Source organism: Hemicordylus capensis, chromosome 2 (genome assembly GCF_027244095.1).
Source record: "Hemicordylus capensis ecotype Gifberg chromosome 2, rHemCap1.1.pri, whole genome shotgun sequence".
Lineage (NCBI taxonomy): Eukaryota > Metazoa > Chordata > Lepidosauria > Squamata > Cordylidae > Hemicordylus > Hemicordylus capensis.
Window position 1 is genome coordinate 406460664 of NC_069658.1, and position 21142 is coordinate 406481805.

Below are 21142 nucleotides of genomic sequence, written 5' to 3' on the forward strand. Positions count from 1 at the left end.
ATCCTTTATTTTTTAGACTATCTTATTCTTTGAGTCTCAGAACAACACCTCTTTGAGGCTGTTCTTACTCAAACCCAAATCCCCACTTGCACTGAACTTCACTTCCAACTTCTGTCACTCTCTAACTGCCTCTTATGATTGACAGCTCCAAAGAGTTCTAAGCCAGTTTACATAAAAGTAGCCCCCCTGCACCATTTCATCACAAGGACACTGTCTCTTTGTCTGAGATTGAGTTCTGCTGTGCTGTTTTTCAGGTGAGCACTCCCCCCCCCTCACTTCAATGGCCAGGACAGCTTTGCATATGCAAAGGGATGCACATACCGGGCTATTCCTCCAGAGATGGGGATGGGGAAAGACTACACATACTGAAGCTCTGCACATACAGGAGTTCTGATGCTCTAGTAAAGAGGTGGTACTTATGGCCAAAATAAAATTGTCCTTGTTTTTCTTTTAAATATCCGGAAGCCTGACTTCACTGAAGTCTGAGACTGAATTATCAGCCGCCTAGCATTTTTGATGCTGTAGTTGCCAGAGTTCTACTGCATTTGGGGTCATTGAACTGGATTTGCAGATTAAATTTTAGTTCATACCACAAGAGCATGGGTGACAAAGGCGGGTTATTCTAGGGCATGACTGAGTCATCTTGGCATAACTTTGGAGGCAACTGAGTGAGAGGTGTGTCCCACCCTCGTCCGGACTGTGCCCTCTGGTGTTGTTAATCCTTCATGTTTGCAATCAGGCTATTCCATCATCAAACTGAGAAATGAAATAAGGGAAGCTTTTGTTTCCTTTTCAATTCCATTTGAGAATAATTTCACATGAGAGAATGAATTCCTCATTTTCAGGCTTGTGCAGATGTGCATCCAACAGGCAGATAGTGTAACAGATGTCAGGTGAGTCCACAGTTTTGTAACCAACACCTCAACAGAATCTGTACCAAGACGTTTATGCAACGTGCAGTTTCTGCCTCCCATGCCATGCATGTTAAGATGAACTGAAACTCAAATGCTCATTTACAAACCACAACTACATCCCAGTTAATTTGCTCTTCTGTTCATAAGAACAATCAAGCTGATTCATTGAACTGGTTTTGTATCTCTGTAGCATCCCTTATGGGAAAGTACCTACAGGGAAATAACACCCCTATTAATTAATTGGGTGGAGCAAAATGTCCTCCTTTCATTGTATTGTTAAATATAGAAATTTTAAATATAGAAATTGGACTGATTTTTTAAAAAAATGTATATTTTTTATGCTACTGATGTCAGTGTGCACAAAATGGTTTAGAATTCCTTGGGAAAGCCTCAGAAGCAAAATTTTGGGCTTATGCAGTGTGATAAGAACCACATGCAGTGCTGTATTCCTATATTCTAAGAAAGCATTTGTTGTGAGACATTAGATCAGGGCTGCCCAACAGCAATCTGGGGGCACATAAAGAGCGCCTAACAATCAGACCCAAGTTCAGAGCTTGTAGCCAGCCCATGTCAAGGAAGCCTCAGCCTCAGAGGGTTCTTTCTCTGTAAGTAAGTAATAAGTTTATTGTTGTGACCACAGGTCGTAACAAAACATAGCATAGCATAACATAAAACATATCATAAAAGAGAACCAGCGTGGCGTAGTGCTGGACTTGGACCAGGGAGACTTGAGTTCAAATCCCCATTCAGCCCTGAGACTTGCTGGGTGACTCTGGACCAGTCACTTCTCGCTCAGCCTAACCCACTTCACAGAGTTGTTGAGAGGAGAAACTTAACTATGTTCCTTGTTTCCTGGGCTCCTTGGAGGAAGAGCGGACTATAAATGTAAATAAATAAATAAACAAACAAGAAAGAACTCAGCATTCCATAGAATTACTTCAACAGTAATTCTTTTAAACTAAAACCAATGCTACAATTTAGAACAGAGCATGTCAGCTATCCATTTGCTTTTTAAGTTTAAAGGAAAGTAAAAGACATATGGAAACATATCGGTAAGAAGATAAGTCAAACATTTCTCATCTGAACCCTTGAATTTATAATCTGTCCCAGCATTTTTTTTCTTGATCACGTCCAGTGTTCCCTCTAGCATGGATTCCCAGATGTTGTTGACTACACCTCCCAGAATCCCCAGCTGCAGCGGCTTTTGCTTGGGGATTATGGGAGTTGTAGTAAACAACATCTGGGGAATCCATGCTAGAAGGAACACTGATCACGTCATAATGTCCTCCACTTGGCCAGGACCATAAGGGCAAAGGCACAGTTCCACTGGAAGTTTGCAGAATCTCCCTTCAAGATATGCCGTGGGCATAGTTTGGAAGCATAACAATTTGAAAGCCTTTCTCAGTGGTGGATGAGTAACATTAGCCAGATATTGTGAGAAGCTTCTGTGTGTTCTTTCTCTGAGTCTTCTGCTCAGGATGTCCTGGACTCTTCAGCCAGTCAACACACAAGATTAGATTAGTAAACCAGTTACTGAGAGAGTTTCCAGGTAAGGGATTGAGGTCAAGGTTGGCCAAAGCAGTACACAAGTGCGGATTCAGAGCGGATTCAGAGCTACTGATTCTTGTGAGTCTGGGTCCTGTAATTCAGGGTTCCAGCAGTGGCTTAATAGCCTAGTCATATCAGGTTCAAAACTGAGGAAAGGTTTAAGAGCAAAACCAGCTCTTAGTAGAGCAAAGTTCTAGGGTAGTCATTAGCAACATAATCTGCTGGTCTCCTGGGGATCAGTAGCTTAGAGATAGCTCCAAGCACTGGTCAAAGAGGGACTTGATCTTTTATAGGGTTTTGGATCAAAGGTGAAGTCAGTGGTGGGAAAAACTCAGGTGACAGGAGCTGGAAAAGGTGGAGATGTTGCTGCCCATTCAGTTGGTGACCAAAACAGGCCATTATTGTGTCCAATATACATACTCAAAGTTCCTCTGGCATTTCAAAGTGCTCCAAACAGAAGGTGGCTGTCATGGCCTTGAATGCACTTAGGAGATTAAGATTTGCTTTCGTCCTATGGAACTTGGTTTTTCTTCAGGACACAGGGAGCCTCCCTTTTCCCAGATGGATTTTCCACTCATCAGGCTTTTACACCATTTAACCCTTTGTGAGACTAGGTTTTTCAGGCGTTAAATGCCATCTCACTGCTGACTTTGCTCCCGTGCCAAGATTATGGTTCCCACGGTGAATAACTAATATTGGGAGAGGGGGGCAGGAGAGCTAGGCTGTCTGCTACCACCACCAAATAGACATAGTTGTAATTACAGCAGCCTCATAATATTTTATCAAGTCAACAAGATCACTATCCTTCAAATTTTGCTGTGTTGTATTTTTTCTGCCTTTGGGTTTTCTCCCCTCCATATACCCTGGGATATCATTTTTTGTATTGCCTTTGATTTCTTCAGTGGGAAGAAATTAAGTATCACATTCCAAAAGAAAAGAATAAGAATGCTAGAAATATGTTCATTTTAACGAACATTTTAAGCTGCTATTCTTCCCATCCAGGACAAATTGTACTTATCCTGTTTCAGTAGCTTCAATTGCATTTTATTCACTACATTGAATAAATAATATTGAATAAATAATCTATACTAGCTGGGCCAGGTGCAGAGCATCTGTGCCTCCACTGCCCAGCCGGCCCACTTCTCCCCACCCCCCAGTCAGTTTCTGGCTGATGGGCTAGCCAGCTGGCCCGCTTCTTCTCGCACCCTTCCCGCACTTTCTGGCTGGCAGCCCGGCCGGAAAGCCAGCCCACCCCCTCCTCCCGCCCACCAATTCCCGGCAGCCGGGCCAGCCCTCTGTCACCTGCTGTTCCTGCTGGCTGGGTAGCCTGCTGCCACCTGCTCCCACCAGCTGGGCAGCCTGCCAGTGTCAGCGGCTAGCATTCCTATTTTCTCCCCCGTCCCCATCGCTAATCAGCAGCTGCTCGTGAACTCTTGCGAGAGTTGCCACACATGGGGTTAGCAACGGGTACGCTTAGGATAAATAAATATATAGATTGTCCTTGATTAGGTTCTTTGGATTTGTGGAAAACTTAATACCCAAGTACCATTTTGGGTATTTTCCATTTGGCATATTTCAATCCATTAATTTCCTGCTTAATGTCATTTCCACATAATTTCTGACTTGCCTTTTTAAATTTGGTATCCAGATGTATAACCAAATGAGTGCAACAATTTATAAAGTCTAACTAATGATTCCTGAGGATTATTGAGAAAGAAAACAGCACCATCAGTATATGGAGCTGCTTTATGCTCTTTTTCAAGGGCCCTAACCCCTTGAATGCCAGCTTTCCTTCCTACAGCTGTTGCCATTACCTCAATACAAATATTAAATTAGAAGGGTGACAAAGGACAACCTTGCCTTACCCTTCCTTTCAGTCCCACAGACTCCAACAAATTCCTGTTCACTCTAATTCTAGTTGTCTGTTGACTATACAGTAAATCAACCCAGTATGCGGTCCTTGTGTCCTAGTTCCACTCTCAACTGTATCCATCTTAAAGGCCTCCAAGGACCACAGAGATTCTAGGGATGTGCAGAACGTTCCGAGCTCAGAACATTCTGACTCAATATGGGCTGTTTTGAATGTTCCGAGTTCATAACAGAACACTCTTCAAATGAAGGGCCTGTTCCGAGCTCAGAACGGAATGACTCCATTCCAAGCAGGAACATTCTGAGCATTCCAGTCGCCATTTTGGACTCCAAAATGATGCTATTCTGGCCTCTGCACACACATGGCAGTCATATGTGTGGTGAGCACCACCACGCAAATGACTGCTGTGCATGTGCAGAGGCCAGAAGAGTGCCATTTTGGAGTCCAAAATGGTGATCAGAACGTTCCGAGTGTTCCGAGCTCATTCCATCAGAACAACTAGCTAGACCAGTAACAGGCATTTGCATTCCATTCCAAGCTCTAAATGCAACACAAATGTCATTCCAAGCACCTTTCACATTGTCCAGGAATGCAAATGGACCTGGGACTAAAATATGGTTGTTCACTACCAGATGAAATGCACACACTGAGGTCATAGAATTTGATTGCTTCCTAGTTGAACAATGTAATTGTGAAAATGATGCCTTTCTGACTTTCACAAAATGCACCTGGAGGGCAGAGAGCTAGATCTCGATTTCCAACTCTTTGTTGTAATGTCTTCAGCCTGCAGCATGTTCTAAACTGGGGTCATGGAGGATGTCAGGTGGGAGTCAACCTAGTGTGTCACCATCCAAAGAAGGGAATGAAAAGGAAACCTGCCAGACCTGCAAGGAAGTCTCTTAGGAGCAATTGGCCAGAGTGGATCATATGATAAGATCTAGCCCCTATAAAATCTTGCAGGTCAAGCTTGCTCACTGGAATTACTGAGCAACAAGGAAATTCTGCTGCTATACTACCCATGAAAGTATAGCAGCAGCACCTTTCTTCGGTCTTGTTTTACCTCAGCCTTGCCTTCTCTGTCAAATTGACAATAGCCGAATCTGGTAAAGTACAACTATGGATAGATTGTCTGCTACAGATAAAAATTATACAAGAATAGGAGTGGCTGTATAGTTAAGGTGAGTGGGGTTTTGGCATCCTATCATTATATCATGTAAGGAATAAATACATCATTAAAGTCTTAACATTCTATTCACCACCACATTAAGACTATTTCACATATTCATAGAAATGTGGCATGGAAAATCTACTTTAATAGGGGTGTAATCTGACAAAATTGTCTTTACTGCTTACATGGCATGGAAGTTAGGCTGTGAACCTTGATTTGCAACTTCCATGCTTTTGGGTGCATGAGTGAATTTGTGAGCACCTTAACTGTTCACTTAAATCAAGTTGTTCTTTCCTAGAACTCGTGAGACTTTCTATCCAGTTGAGCAATAGTGCCTCTTTGGATTAAAAGTTTGTTCTTCCTTCCAGTGCACCATAAATCCATGGGGGTACCGTATGTTAGACAAGAGGAGACAGTTGTCTCCTGGCCTGGCTGCCTCAAAGGGCCCCCCAAGGAGAGTCAAGTCTCGTCTCCCATGGCGCAGGCAGGGCACGCACTCACACTGCAGCGCCTGCTTGCCTGATGATTGTAGTTGCCCGTGGGCCACGCAATGGCCAACGCCACCTTGGTGCGGCAGACAGCAGGGGCAGAGCTGTCCCTTGCCTTCAGAAGGCAAGACCAGCTGTGCCTGGGCTTCTTCGCTTCCATCCAGGTGAGGGCGGGGCGAGTCAGCAGCAGCCGACCTGTCTTGTGCACTGTGAGCTCGAGGGAGTACAGCAGGCAGGCGGGAAGGAAGCTAGGCAGCGGCGATGGATGGTGGCAAAAAAACCAAACAACTTGCATGAAGGAGACAAGGAGGCTATTCACACGATGGGAGGAAATTGAGCTAGCAGAGGCTAGTCCGATTTCCTCCCATCGTGTGAACCACCGGGCTCAGCTGCAAGCGGGTAACCCGCTAAAGAACCCCTGCCCTTAAACCAGGTTTGTGGAGCGAGTGCTCCGCATACCTGGTTTTTTTACTCGTGTGTTGCCGCGCAGCGCAGGGCATGCTGGAGCTTCTGGGGGTGCACGGCCCCCGGACTCCCCAGCCCCCGACGGCTCTGTGACAGAGCCGGCAGTTGTGTGGGCAGCTGCTGAGGTCGCCCAGAGCAGACTGCTGTTCGTCTGCACCTGCAAACCCCCTCCTAGGGGCTCTTCTCACTAATCGTGAGAAGAGCCTCAAGGAATAGTGGGATCACTGAGAAAAAGCTCCAGAGACAGAAGCAACAGCCTGCCCTCGGCTGCTCTCCAACCACTGGGGAAGGGACTACAGCCATTACACTGCTTTGCAGCTGCTCTTGCCTCTTCTTACCTCTTTGGAGCTGCTCTTTCTCCTTCAGAGATTTAGTACACCCCTCCCAGAACTTGAACTAAGGAGACAAGGAGTAGTGGGATCATTCATTGAAAAGACGCTCAAGTCCAGAGAGTAGCAAGCAGCAGCCTGCCCTCGGTTGCTCTCCAACTGCTGGGGTAGAATCCACCGCTTTGGAGCCGTTCTTGCTTCTTTCCCTCCTCCTATTGTTGCTGCATTGAGTCCCCTTCCCATTCCCTTCTTTCCCTGTTTCTCTCCTTCCCGGGTTTCTGCTTGGGCTCTCTGTGTCCCTCCAAATTGCAACTGCTCCCTGAGAGAGCAGTTGCAAAGGAGGGACAGAGAGCCCAAGCAGAAATGCAGGAAAAAACTCGATTTAGAACACCCCTCCCAGAACTGGAATGAAGGAGACAAGGAGTAGTGGGATCATTGAAAAGACGCTCCAGTCCAGAGTAGCAACAGCCTGCCCTTGGCCGCTCTCCGGCCCGGGGTAGCATCCACTGCTTAGGAGCTGCTCTTCCCCTCCTCGTATTGTTGCTGTGTTCCCCTTCCCTTCTTTCCCTGTTTCTCTCCTTCCTTTTTGATCTGTTGTGTGTGTGTACTAAATTGGGGCTTAGAGCAGGGAGGGACAGTACTCAGGGAGCAGTAGCAAGGGAGCACGACTCAAGGAGCAATAGCAAGAGAGGGACAAACTACTAGACACTTCTCGCCATTGGTGTTTCCTTCTGCTTATTGCTGTTGGCAACTGGCTGAATCAAGGTGGCTTTCTTCCTGGAGAGAGCAAGACATTACCATAATAAACCCAACCCCAGATAATTTGATGGGCACCATTTCAGAAGTCACCATTAACCAGAAGTGATTCAAGCCGATGAGTTTCATTCAAGCAGTTTGAACTTGTGTCACTGCCACAGCATTTCTATGGGTCCTTATTGATTTCCACTCACATTGCCACAGGCTGAGCCAAATATATAAGAGCTGGCCCAGGCCTCTGCTTAGATGCCTTCTTCCATATATGAAATGTTTGCTTACAGTGCGTGTCTGGAGGGAGTTTTCCTTCTTGCTTTGGTGCTGCCTGTGTTTCAGTGCCACCAGTGTGCATGGTGCTTTACTGAGTAAAGTAAAGTAAAGGTGCACCATTGAGTCACATAAATTATTTTGCAAACTACCTAAAAACATTTTTATTAGGGGTATTAAAATGTGATAAATAAATAAATCACAACTGTCTCATGGAGCTTACAATCTACATTTAGCAAGGAGGAGAAGTTAGACACAAGACTAATACAGGATGAAAGTGAGCTCATGAATTATATGTAGTTGGGATGGTGTTTTTCCATTGGGAGATGAGGACTAAGAGTCTCAGGGGCTTCATGGAAGATATGGACTTTTGAGCTTGAGTTTGAAGGCTGAGAAGAAATTAAGAAATGTATTTCCAGGAGCGTAGAGAGGCTGGAGGCGGCCCGTGTGCGGCTATTGCCACAGCCCCCTAGCCCCGCCCCCATGTCTGATGTCAGACACAGGGGCCCAGCTAGCCACGCCCACGCATCTGACATCAGACACGGGGGACATAGTCTCCCTCCCAAACGGGGCCGCTCAGCCCCATTTGAAAGGGAGATCGGCCCGCTCTGTGTAGGGCAGCATGGGCCAGAGCGACTCTCCCTGCCTTAAAGGCAGTAAGAGCCATTCCGGCTGCACTGCCAAAGTAACACGGGCCGATCTCTCTCCTAAACTGGGCCATGCGATCAACCCCGCTGCATTGGCAGCAAGACGAGGAGCGGCTCTTTCTGCCTTTAAGGCAAGGAGAGTCACTCCAGCCACGCTGCCAACAGCCGATTTTGGCTCCAAACGGGGCCGCATGGCCCCATTTGAGACCGAAATAACATCCCCTGTGTCTGACATCAGACATGGGGGATGTATCTGGGACTGCACTCGCAGCCCCTGTTGGTGGCCGCCCAGGTTCTTTGAACTCATTCGCCTAATGGTGGCTCCGCCTCTGTGTATTTCAAGAGCAACTTGTAGGCATACAGGGGCCGCAAGAAAGAATGGACAGAAGTGTTTAAGAGAGTTGGAGGAGACTGCCTACACTTTTATTTCTCTGTGGGTTGGGGGCAATGCTGGAGATGTGGCCAGTATTATATCAGTGCTTATCAAGATATGTGCTTGTTAATATAAAAATGAATCCTTAGTTTCTGATCCTGACAATCTCTTGCAAAGTTTATCTTAGGCTGCAGAGCCCAATCTTGTGCCTGTTTAACCCAAAATATAGCAGTGTGATATTTCAAGCATTATCAGATTTGCCTTGCTTTGGTTATAATTCTAAGCATTCGTTACTTTTAACCCAGCATCTTACAAAGCCCAATTCTGTGCATGTTGACTCCATAATATGGAATTTACTCACTACCTCCTTTCTCCTTGTAATTGTAGTTGGGATATGTGCAATTATTAAAGTTCTTCATTGATACTGTTGTATTAGTTGGTTCTGCTGTTATTTACACCTTGCAACTGTAGTTGGGATAGTTGGCAGAGTCATGGAGCCAGGAGAAGGAGAGAAAGGCAGCGAGGGGCCCACTCCAACCTTGGTAGGCCCCTGCATAAATCTACAAGACTGCATGCAACAAGGTGGTAAAAACTAACAATGAGATGTCATACAAAGCGTAGACAAATAGAAGATAGCTAAAAATGATTGAACTTGTGTTGTCTGATTGTAGCTTTTACAGAGTGTCCCTGCTCAGCAGGGCAGGCAGAGATACTTTGCAACTGCTTCTCCTGTTAACTCTTGCCAACTCAAGATAACTCCTGTGGAAGCATTTTCTTGGGAACCTCTCATCTCTCTGCCTCTAGTTGTAGAACTGATACAACTTCAGGTGCTGAGAACCTGCTTTAGGAATAATGGGTCTCTTCTGAGCCTTGTAATTAGTATGACAAAAAGAGTTCTTCTCTTCTGCTGGGTTAGGAAGGACCCAAGACCTTCTCCACTGCCAAGGATAATGGTGGGAAACATTGAGGCATGATGCTCCTGCTTCCTTCAAGGATGTAAAGAATGAAATACCCATTCCTGCACCACTCAAAACAGAAAAGGAGAGCTGGTCTTGTGGTAGCAAGCACGACTTGTCCCCTTAGCTAAGCAGGGTCTGCCCTGGTTGCATATGAAAGGGAGACTAGAAGTGTGAGCACTATAAGATATTCCCATTAGGGGATGGAGCCGCTCTGGGAAGAGCAGAAGGTTCTAAGTTCCCTTCCTGGCTTCTCCAAGATAGGGCTGAGAGAGATTCCTACCTGCAACCTTGGAGAAGTCTCTGCCAGTCTGTGAAGACAATACTGAGCTAGATAGACCAATGGTCTGACTCAGTATATGGCAGCTTCCTATGTTCCTAGTTTGGACAAATATGTGTGCCTCTCAGATTCTGGGTACCTAAATGCTGTACAGAAGCTCCCAAGAGCCTATTGAATTGTTCAAGATGGCAGATGATACTGACCTCCATACACATAACACCACTTTAGAGGGCTTCCTCTTGTACCCACGTCTTTAACAAGGTGGGATGAAAGCCCTCCGACCCAGCTGCTGTAGCACACAATCACTGCCAGCATCTCCAGCCTTGTTTTTAACTCACACACGCGCAGAAAATGGGAGAGCACACAACTCCCAAACCAGGGTAGGATAGCTCTCCTACCCTATTCATAACTGTGAGAATGAGCCTCCTGTCTGTCAGCACCTCCTACCCACAACATGAAAGCCTTACCCACCAGGGAGAGGGGTTTGAGCCTAGTATTTTCCCTGATAGGTTAGACTTCCACATCATGGGAGGCTGGGAAGAGACCCTCATGCTGTGGCATCTGGTAGGCTGTGTTTGCAGCCCTGTTTGGGACCCACATGTAACTGATTTATCTGAGATATGTCTGCCTTGTGTGTCTGCAACTCCCCTTTCTGTTCAGGACTTGCAGGAGTCATTGTGTCCGTTTAAAAAAAAAAATGCAAAAAGCAGGCTGCAGAGCTTAAGCTACCCTCCCTCCCCTTTTAAAGCTTGCTGCCTCTGGTGCATTCTTTGGAATTCAGCAGAGATAGCTATTTTAAACTTGCTTGCTATCTGCCTCCTTTTGACAAGTCTTTTCTCCACCCACCTCTGTTCCTCCTTGCCTCCCAGGGGCATTGTTAAGGTTGAGTAACTTATGTAAAACACTTTGAAGATGAAAATCATGAGTTGGATGCCAAGCATTAGCATGATTACATTAAGCCCCAAGGGCTGAAAATACTGACATTAAAGAGAAGTGTTTAATAACAAGGGATTTTTCTCCAACAAGAGGACTATCCTAGCCTAATGTCTCTTATTTCCACCCCCCACCACACACACCCATAGACAAGAATAATTTCTATTGTATAACATCTATAATTTCTTTCACTTTATTCACACAGGAATTTAGCAATTGGGATTGGAATTCAGAATTTTCCAGAAGGCCTAGCCGTCAGCCTTCCCTTGCGTGGGGCTGGATTTTCAACATGGAGAGCATTCTGGTAAGCGAAAGCTGTTTTTCAGGAACACTTTCTGTTTATAGATACAGTGATAGGTCTGGACATACGCTAAAGCGATTCTGATTCACACTCTCTCCTTAATACTATGAGCTACTGTTTCTCTCTGTGAATCTCAGAGCCCCCCGGGGGGGGGCAACTCTGTGGCTGCTTGTGATCTTGCTGTCTGAGTCCACTCTTAGCCAGAAATGAAAGCCCCTTCCCAGCACTCACCTGTGTGCTAGGATCAGCCCAAGCCTTTTAGCTACTAGTGGCAGAAAGGCCAGCTGCAGCTGATGAGGCGTTGATCCCAAACTTTTCATTTCATGGAGGACTTCTGTGAAAAAAGGAAACAGCACCATCTCTTCCCTTGGTGCCCCATGTGAACTGAGATAATCACTCCTATGAGCTGTTTTGTTCACCCTTTCCACAGCCAGGAGGTGGTAGTGGTGGTGGGCAAGAGATTATGGGAGAATTTTCCTTTTTGTTCATTCAGCAGTAGGGTTGGGCCCCATTCCTCCTTGTTGCTCTTCACAGAGGCTGCTTCTGAAAGGGGTTGGGGTCCAGTTGTCTCTCTGAGTGATCAGAGGTTGCCCTGTTTGTTGCCCACCACCACTACACCTCCTGGCTGTGGAAAGGGTGAACAAAACAGCTCATAGGAGTGATTATCTCAGTTCACATGGGGCACCTCAGAAGGGAAGAGCTGCACGCTTTGCTATTTTATTTTACACATTCAATTTTTAACCTGCCCTTCCTCTATTTATTTATTTTATTTTATTTTTACATTTGTATCCCGCTCTTCCTCCAAGGAGCCCAGAGCGGTGTACTACATAAGAAACTCTTCTCCTCACAACAACGCTGTGAAGTAGGTTAGGCTGAGAGAGAAGTGACTGGCCCAGAGTCACCCAGCTAGTATCATCGCTGAATGGGGGTTTGAACTCTGGCCTCCCCGGTCCTAGTCCAGCACTCTAACCACTACACCACGCTGGCTCTAGGGAAGAGTGGGTTAGTCTTGTGTGCTAGTCTTGTGGTAGCAAGCATGAATTGTCCCCTTTGCTAAGCAGGCTCCACCTTGGTTTGCATTTGAATGGGAGCTCTGTGAGATAGTCCCCTTAGTGTATGGGGCCACTCTAGGAAGAGCATCTGCATGCATAAAGTTCCAAGTTTCCTCCCTGGCAAGATAAGGCTGAGAGAGACTCCTGCCTGCAATCTTGGAGAAGCCACTGCCAGTCTGTGCAGACAATACTGAGCTAGATGGACCAATGGTATGACTTAGTAAAAGTCAGCTTCCTGTGTTCCTATCCTCCTGTCTTCTTTTATCTTCACAACATCTCTATGAGGTAGTTCAGATTGTCAGTAGGTGACTAGCCCAAAATAACCTGAAGCACTTTATGGCTGAGTAGGTACTGAACCACAGCCTCCCCTAATCCAACACTATAGCCACTATTCTAACCCTGGGTAGCGGGAGGGCACGGGGCACATAAGAGGGTGTGTGCATTCTTTCTCAGTTTGCCATCTTCATCCAAGCTAAAGCTTCATTGGCAGAGCCAGACTGGGTGTACAGAGTTGGGGCTCCTTTCTCAGCCTCACTTTTGCATGTACAGAACCTGAAGCAGGCATAGATGAGGGACTCCAGTCAGATCGATCAACTCTCGCTGCTGAAATAATTCAGAACACCCTCAATTTGTAGAACCCAGTGTCTTGCTTTCTGTCTACTGCCTTCCCCCTGCAACTGACATAAAATAAGCACTTCTGGTTGGAAGGATGCTTCTAGTGTTGAGGGGTATTAGGAGAAACATTAAAATCTTCACACAGCAGAGTATGCTCTGGTGGTAAAGAAGTTTAGCCTAAGAGATTATCTGGAGACAGTAGGTTGAGTAAAAAAAAAAATTAAAAATGTATTAAGAAACTAAAAGCACTCACTAAGTGAGAGCTATTGAACAACATACTCAAGCAGGCACTTGAGTCAACAACAACGAAACAATTCTAACTGACTCTTAACCGACCAAGAAAGACCTATTAACTAGGGATGTGCACAGAAAAGGATTTGTGTTCCGTCCCAAGCCTGGAACGGACTGCAAATCCCTGGAATGTTCAATTTGAACAACCAGGCAAACCGGTTGTTCAAACAGAAGAGCTCAGAATGCTTCAAGTGCTCCAAACATTCTTAGTACCATTTTGGTGGGCTGTTTTCCTGGCTTTGGCACTGACTGCTGATTGGTTTGCGATCTCCTTGCTTCTTGGTTGGTTTGTTATCATACAAATAAAGCCAATTGGAAGCCAGTGCCAAAAACAGGAAAACAGCCTGCCAAAATGGCGCTCAGAATGTTCCAACTCTGAACGGGGTCGTTCCGTTCCGAGCTCAAAACAGGCCCTTCGTTTGACTCACTCCTCTTGAAATGTAGTCTCACCTCCTTTTTAGTTGCAAATTCTTTGTTCTGAGGACATTGAGCCTTCATGTGTCTGGAACTCCCATGAGACAAAACACTTTTTGTTCTTTTGATAAATTTTAAAATCATTTTCTTCACTTGACTCTAGTTGCTGCCCACTGCCTTTGCACAAATTGAAGTTTTCCAAGCAATTTATTAGAAACCACAAACTAAAATCATGTTTGGCTTCTAATACATTTACAATAGGCTCAAAATATTCAGGAAGACTGTTCAATAACAATCAAATCTTAACTGTGTCAGGCAAAATTACTCCCTGTTCTTGCAGCTGCCGAGTTGAAGTCTCCAACATCTCATTTACATGCTTAGACAGATCCTTTCCCTCCTTTATTTCCTCATTACACATCTTTATAATTTGATTCACCTTGGAGACAGCTGACTTTCTTTCATACAATTTCTTCAGAGTCTCCCATATATCCTTTTCATTCTGTTTATTTATCAATATCGATATCACCAATATCGAGTCACTCACTAATAGTCAAATCATCCCGGTGACTTTATCATCTGCACTGATAGGGTGCTCTGTGTGTAAGACCCTGCTGATTCCATTGATATGAACCTTGTAACTTTTCAGTCCTCTATAACACTTGTCCTGTTGTCATCTTTGAGAAAACTTTGTTTTCTTATTCAGGCTAATTACTTCCTTCACCAGTCTCAGAATTTTGAACCCATAACCCTGTTAAGGGGTGTGAGGAGAAACATTAAAATCCTCATCCAGCAGAGTATGTTCTGGTAATAAAGAAGTTTAGCCCAAGAGATTTTCTGGAGACAGTAGGTTGAATTAAAAAACAAATAAAGATTGATTAAGCAACTAAAGAACATTCTATACTGAGAGAGCCATTGAACAACATATTCAGGAAGGCACTAGCCTTCAACAGCGACTGAACAGTTCTCACATTCTTAACTGACCAAGAGAGACCTTTTAACGTAAGTCCTCATGTCTCGAGTGACCAGAATAGGTTACTGCAGTGCTAAGAACAATGCTTTCGAATTATCACTTCTAACATCTAGAATACACATTTGCATGCTCTTGTAGTTTGCCCCTAATTTAGCACCAGGAAAGGAGAGGAGGGAGGGCATTGGTGCAAAAACCTTGAGAGAAGGAGCCACAAAGATGCACAGAAGATATGTTTTATTGAACCCAGCATAGCTCTGGTCATAGACTCTTCAGGACTATGTACTGATTACAGCTGTGGCCATAATTCTGAAAGAGTATAGGAGACACATCTTTGTTTAACTGTTACCACTGGAGAGGAATGACTGGCTCAATAAAGTACATCTTCAATATAATTTTGAGGTTCTCTTACTCAATGTTTTCACTAATTCAGCAAACCAGTTACTCCTAAAATGTTTCTGTCTGGAATGTAGGCTGATGGACAGTAATCATCTGCGTTTTTTTATTTGGAGAACGTTGTCTGGGAGAAGCATCACTTTCTGCCTTCAACTCCAGCTCTAGATTTTGTCCTTAAATGAGCCTGCCCTCCTTTTCTATCCTTTGTGCATCACTGAGGCTGTTTCAGTGTGAACAGTCAGTGGGCCTTTAAAGGGAAGCTGATAGCACTACCATGAAAACATACAGTGATCCCAGTAAGAACATTCTTTTCTTAACTTCCCTGTGTTTTGTCCCAAAAAGAAAACCTGGTATCTGCCACTCCTGAAGTAGTATGTGTTTTGGTGATTAGCACTTTCTCTAAAGAAAGATCTGTGTTCCCAAGTGTGTGCAAGTGGGAGTGCATAGAAATAAGTGGATAGATACACATTTTTTAAAAAAAATTACTGTTACACTACACATAGGGGCTAGTCACATGACTGTGCAGGCAGGTGGGTGGGGGGAGTCAGGGTTCAACCTACCTTCCCCCCTCTCCCCCTGCAGCACGCAAGCCATGCACCCACATGACCCGCGTTGCTCCCAGCAGCATGGATCAACAGAGGCTGGGACCCGTTATCCCAGCCTCTCAGTATCCCCCAGTTCACCGCACAAGTGCAGTGCACTGGGGGATTCCCCCAGAGGATGGGCGCTCTAGGAGCCTGTCTCTGTGTTGGCGCAAGCAGCTGGGTTAAGGGCATGCTTGCACCCTTAACCTCAGCTTAGAGGTGGGCTTCAGCCCTGGGTTTGGCACCGCAGGGCCACCAGGATCATCCACCAGGATCACCGCAGGGCCACCAGGACCAGGCTTGGCTGCTTGTGAGAACAGCCTCTGTATGTCCTTTCACCAGGCCTCCAAGGTGACCACAAGTAAGGAAGACCAAAAAAACACAAAAAACAAAAACAAGTCTTCTGTACATCAGTAATACATGAGTCACAACAGACTTGTGCACAGGCATTGTTGGACAGCTTTTGCAATTTGTGATATCTTCAAGGTGCTGGTTATATATCTGTATAGATATATAGATGTGCATTGTATATAAAATTAAGTCATCTTTATTATCTGCATTCTGCTTGAAGGGAATATTTCTGTCTGAACGGAAAGCTTGAACCTCTACCAGTTAAAGCTGGATCTAAATAGTCAATCTTCTTCATGTATTATCCTCATAAAAATCAACAGGACATGGTAATCTGATACATTTGTGTGGGTAGCTTTATTTCGTTGCACTTATGTGTGCTTAGCAAACGTAATTTGGATAAAGAAATTATTTCCTTTCCCTTTGCTCTGGGCTGGATTTCAAACCGCTTTTTCCTCCCTCTGGAGGTGAAAAAGCCAAGGCTATGAACTCAGGAGCTGTCAGGTTATATTACTGCCTACACACATGTACCAAGTGTTATGATGGATGAGAGAAGTCAGGAGGAAGGCATTGGGAATGTCTGCCTCACAAATGTTTCCTTTTAACCAAATAAAATCTACCCAACCAGCTATTTGATGAGGAACTGCTGCTGAACTCCAGTGTTGAGCTTATATACCCTACAGTGGCCCCACAGTGGCAGGCACCCAGGTATAGTTCCACAAGGAAGCTTCCAACTTATTTCATTGTGGAAGTGGCCTCACTTTGGCTGAATGATAGTCAGTCAGGCCTGAGAGAGGACTAGGCCTCAATTAGAGTGACAACTTGGAAGGTGGGGCTCTTCAAATAAAGAAGAAAGCCCAGGAGAATCAAATCCCTGTGGCCCAATCCAGAGTGAGGGGCAGGGTTTACTGGTCAGCCGCCTATAGAGAAGTAGGGGAGGGGTGTGTTCGAGTTAGTTCTTCCCTCCAGGCCTCTGAAAGAGGTCTGATAAGCCGCTATTGCAGGACAAAGGGAGTCTTGGGCTGGGAATCAACTTGGAGTTCTTTATCTGGAAGTAAGTAGGCAGGATAGAGACCAGTTTAGCTAGACGCATCATGGAATTTTTAAGTGCTTGGAACTGACTGCATGGTTCGTGTAGTTCCTGGGGAAGGGTTTTACTTGAAAGTAAGCAGCGATTGTGCTGCTTCTATAGTTTTCCTTATCATCCGATTATTAAATAATCATCCTTGTTGCTAAAGAGTGTCACTCCTTATTGGGTCCTGCCCTAGTCACACGCTCATGAAGGCCTAAGATTGGTCAAGCCTCTCTTGTAGGGAGGGGTTTTCCAATGTACTTTCCCAGAATATTCCCTTGGAAGGGTGAATCTGCTCTCATAAAAAAAAGTGGACGGTGGTAGCCTACCCGGGACTCCTCACAACTAGAGGAGGCTGACAGACACATCCCTGGCAGCCACCCCTCTGTCCCACGGCAGCTGAAATTTTAAAAAACAAAACTGTGAAGGTTTGGTGTGTCAGGAGGCCCCCCAAAGTAGGATTTGCGGGGGCCTCGCAGCGGGGGAGGTCCAGGCACCAAAATATCTTAGGTGCGCTCCTCACCACCATTGCTAATATTGAACCACTTATCAATGCAAATTAGGCTTACTGCACAAACAAGATGCACTGAATTTGGTGGTTGTGTTGACAGGTTCTTCTTGGTCTCTGTCCATCACACAGATGGGCTTTATTTGGAGAGTTAAGGCCTAATCAGGAGTTTGCAAACTTCCTCTTTCTCTCTCCTGATAAGGTCCTCCCCTCCAATACCTATGAGATCACGCGGCACACCCTTACCACCTCAGTTTTTCATTGTCTGCCAAGAGAGTAACATCTCAGCCTAGTCAGAGAGTTCTCATTTGTGTTCTTTTTTCAAACAAGGACAGAAAACAGACATTATCTTCCTCTACAAAAAAATTCTTTGTTTTCCCCTTCTCCCCTTCCTCTATTGTTCCGTCTTTCGCCTTTTTACATTTTGATTTTTCCCTTGCACCCGTGCAAAGTCCCCTTCCTCTCTGGGAAGACTTTGCCTATTTTTCTGATGGTTTATAGCCACAAATACCACATTTAAACATTGTTTCAGTTGTAGAGCAAAAATTCCTTCCACAGACAGCAGCCAACTTTACTTAGGGGAAATCCACCTTGTTCAGTTGTGCATGCATTGCCAGAAATTTACCAAGCAAGTTCGCCGAAACAGAGTCACTATGCTCCAGGCTCTTTTGTGGGAGAAAGTCTTGCTTTACTTCAGTGACATGGACTCCTCAAGTGCCGAATGCTCTCTGGAGACTGTTCCTGCCATGGAGCTTACAGGAGCTGAACCTCAGCCTTTCCCAGCAGCTCCAGAACTAAAGGCAGCTCCGTCTCCTGCTCCATCCTTGGAGCTTCTGAGGGCAGCCAGCTCCGTGGCATTACCTACTGACACATGGGGGGCTTCTGCCCCCACTGGTCCCTTGCCTGAGAAAAAACCATTTTCTAAGCCTAAGTGGAAAGAACCATGTTCCGGTCTGGAGGAGCGAAGAAGAAGAAGAAGAAGAAGAAGAAGAAGAAGAAGAAGAAGAAGAAGAAGAAGAAGAAGAAAGCAGCACCGGTTCCTTCATTTCCCTGACACAAAACAGTGTAGTGGCCAGCACTAACCCATACCCGATGCAGACAGATCAAGACCCTGTGCCCAGGCCAGAGAAACACTCGCACAAGACAAAACACATCCCTACTGTGCCAGGCACCATCTCCTTTTCAAAGGACTCAGTGGCCACTATCCCCACACGAGCCAAGGCTAGCCCGCCTCTGGGTCAAGTCTGCTCCCCCTGCTCAAGCATGGCTTCACTGGCCTCCCTTTCCTGTATTCAGAAGGAGCTCCTTTTCTTCGGCAAGGAGGGCCCACCTACCCCCGGACAAGGAGGATACTGGTGTTCTCCCTCTCAGGATCAATGCTGTTCTCCGCCTCCTTGGGCTTGACGTGCCTATAAACTATATGCTGATACATGCTCGCAGTCATTCTACTCCCCTGATGGTTATGCCTACTCCTTTGAGGATAGTTGATGATACTCTTATGCCCTTTACAACTCTGACAGATACCACCATCATTATTATTCTGACTGGCCCGTTTCTTGTCATAGAGCCTGCTTCCCGAGTTCACACTCTAGATCCCAGTCTCCAAGTCACCGCCACTCTGCAGTTTCTGCTTCCAGACACAATCCCCCGTATGGCAAGCAGCACTCTCCTATGCGCCCGGCCAGGGAGGACAGATCAAGGGCTGCTTCCAACATGGTACCCCGCCCATCACCCCCCCCCCCACGCACTGATCCATGTTGCTCCTTCACCAGTGCTGCTGCCTGCCTTGGCACCCTCGTACTCCAATGCTGCCGCCACCTCCCCAAGGGTCAGCAACCCCTTGTTTCTCTGGACATTATGGATCCCATCCACCGGATCAGATTCTTCAGTCCTCTGACTCTGGGTTGGACTTGGGGGATGGTTTGGATGCCTTGGATGTGCCTGATGTGCCTTGGGCTCCACACTGCCCAATTGGTTGAGAACTCTAAACCTCCCTTGCCTTCAGAAGACCCGCGTTCCTTCACTTAACTAGTTTCTAAGATGGCTACAGCCCTAGGACTGCAAGTGCAGGGACATGTCAAGCCTCCCTCCAACCCTATTTTCGATCTCATTGATGCTGATACCCAGCCAGCTGGAGCAATACCTATGAATATGACTTTACTAGGCATTACCTGCTCTTGCTGGAAATCATCTTCTGTTATTCTTACGCCAAAGAAGATTGGAAATTTTTACACAGTACAATTGGAAGATTGTCCCTTCCTCCAGAAACATCCAACGTCAAATTCTGTTGTTGTAGAAGCAGCACAAGCCAAGTCCCACAACCGCACTCTGTCTGCGCCCATTGATAGGGAAGGTAGGAAGCTGGATTCCATTGGGAAGCACTTTTACTCTACCTCCCCTTTGTTACTAAAAATTGCAAATTACCAAGCCTGCATGTCGAGATATAATAATCTCCTTTGTGAGAAACTCTCACCAATCTCTTTTTCCAGGCCAAAAGGATGCAGCTCTTGCCTTGCAATGCAAAGCCTTCCACCTGAGTAAACAACTCCTCCATACCTCCAGACATACTACTGATACGGAGACACACGTGGCTGCACTCCTCTGGCCTCACCACAGAAGCAAAGATTAGGATTGAAGATCTGGCCCTTTGATGGGCAAGCCCTTTTGGGGTTCAAAATGGATGATATTATGGAACAAGTCCAGAAGCTTTACACTACCACATGGTCTATGAGCTGGTTTTCTTCTGCTATCTCCAGACATAACAGACTCTTTAGGACACAATGCTCCCTCTCTTCAAAGCCTTCTTCTCAGTCTCAAACAGACTATTCCATTTGCCAACAAAGATTCCACTAATATAAGAAGCAGCCCTTTGCATCTTCCAAGCCCCCACAATCCAAGCCCAAATCTATCTCCTACCACAAAAGGGCATAATTATCTTCAGCCTGAGATGCAAATGTGTCCATATCTGGACATATGGGAGATCATTACATCAGACAATTGGGTTCTCGCCGTGATAAGTTTAGGCTACAGAATAGAGTTTCTGGAATGTACTCCAAATTCTGGATCCAGAATCACCTTCTCATCCATGGTGGTCTGGTACGAAATTCACACTTGGTTGGGTAAAGGAGCCATGGAACTGGTCTTGTCCCATCTGATCGATGGTTTCTTTTCCCCTTACTTTGCCATTCCAAAGAAAGACAGCAGCCTATATCCAGTGTCTTCTATAACAGCAATTCCCAGATGTTACTGACTACAACTCCCAGAATCCCCAGCTGCAATGGTTTTTGCTTGGGGATTCTGGGAGTTGTAGTCAGCAACATCTGAGAATCCCTATTAAAGGGAACACTGCCTATATCCCATCATGCACTTGAGAGTTCTGAACGTGTTCGTGACTTACAAGAGATTTCATATGCTCACTGTCTCAGAGAGTCTCCCCTTGCTCATGAGCGGCATGTGGTTTGCCTCCATATATTTGGAGGATGCATACTACCACATTACAATCCACCTGCAACACAGGAAGTACTTGTGTTTCCAGATAGGCGCTCAGAAGTTCCAGTTCCGGGCCATGCCTTTTGGCTTGTCCCTAGAGTCTACACAAAATGC

At 45.7% G+C, this 21142-nt stretch overlaps 1 protein-coding gene across 5 annotated transcripts in view; it reads left to right on the top strand.

The window, feature by feature from the left end:
• The window catches only part of SLC39A11 (solute carrier family 39 member 11), a 498275-nt gene that overhangs the window by 468447 nt on the left and 8686 nt on the right, over positions 1–21142 (top strand). For all 5 annotated transcript variants that reach the window (XM_053296433.1, XM_053296437.1, XM_053296434.1 and 2 more), the window contains one exon: positions 11197–11295. In XM_053296433.1, coding sequence (XP_053152408.1) covers positions 11197–11295 — 99 coding nt within the window. The remainder of the gene's footprint in view (positions 1–11196; positions 11296–21142) is intronic.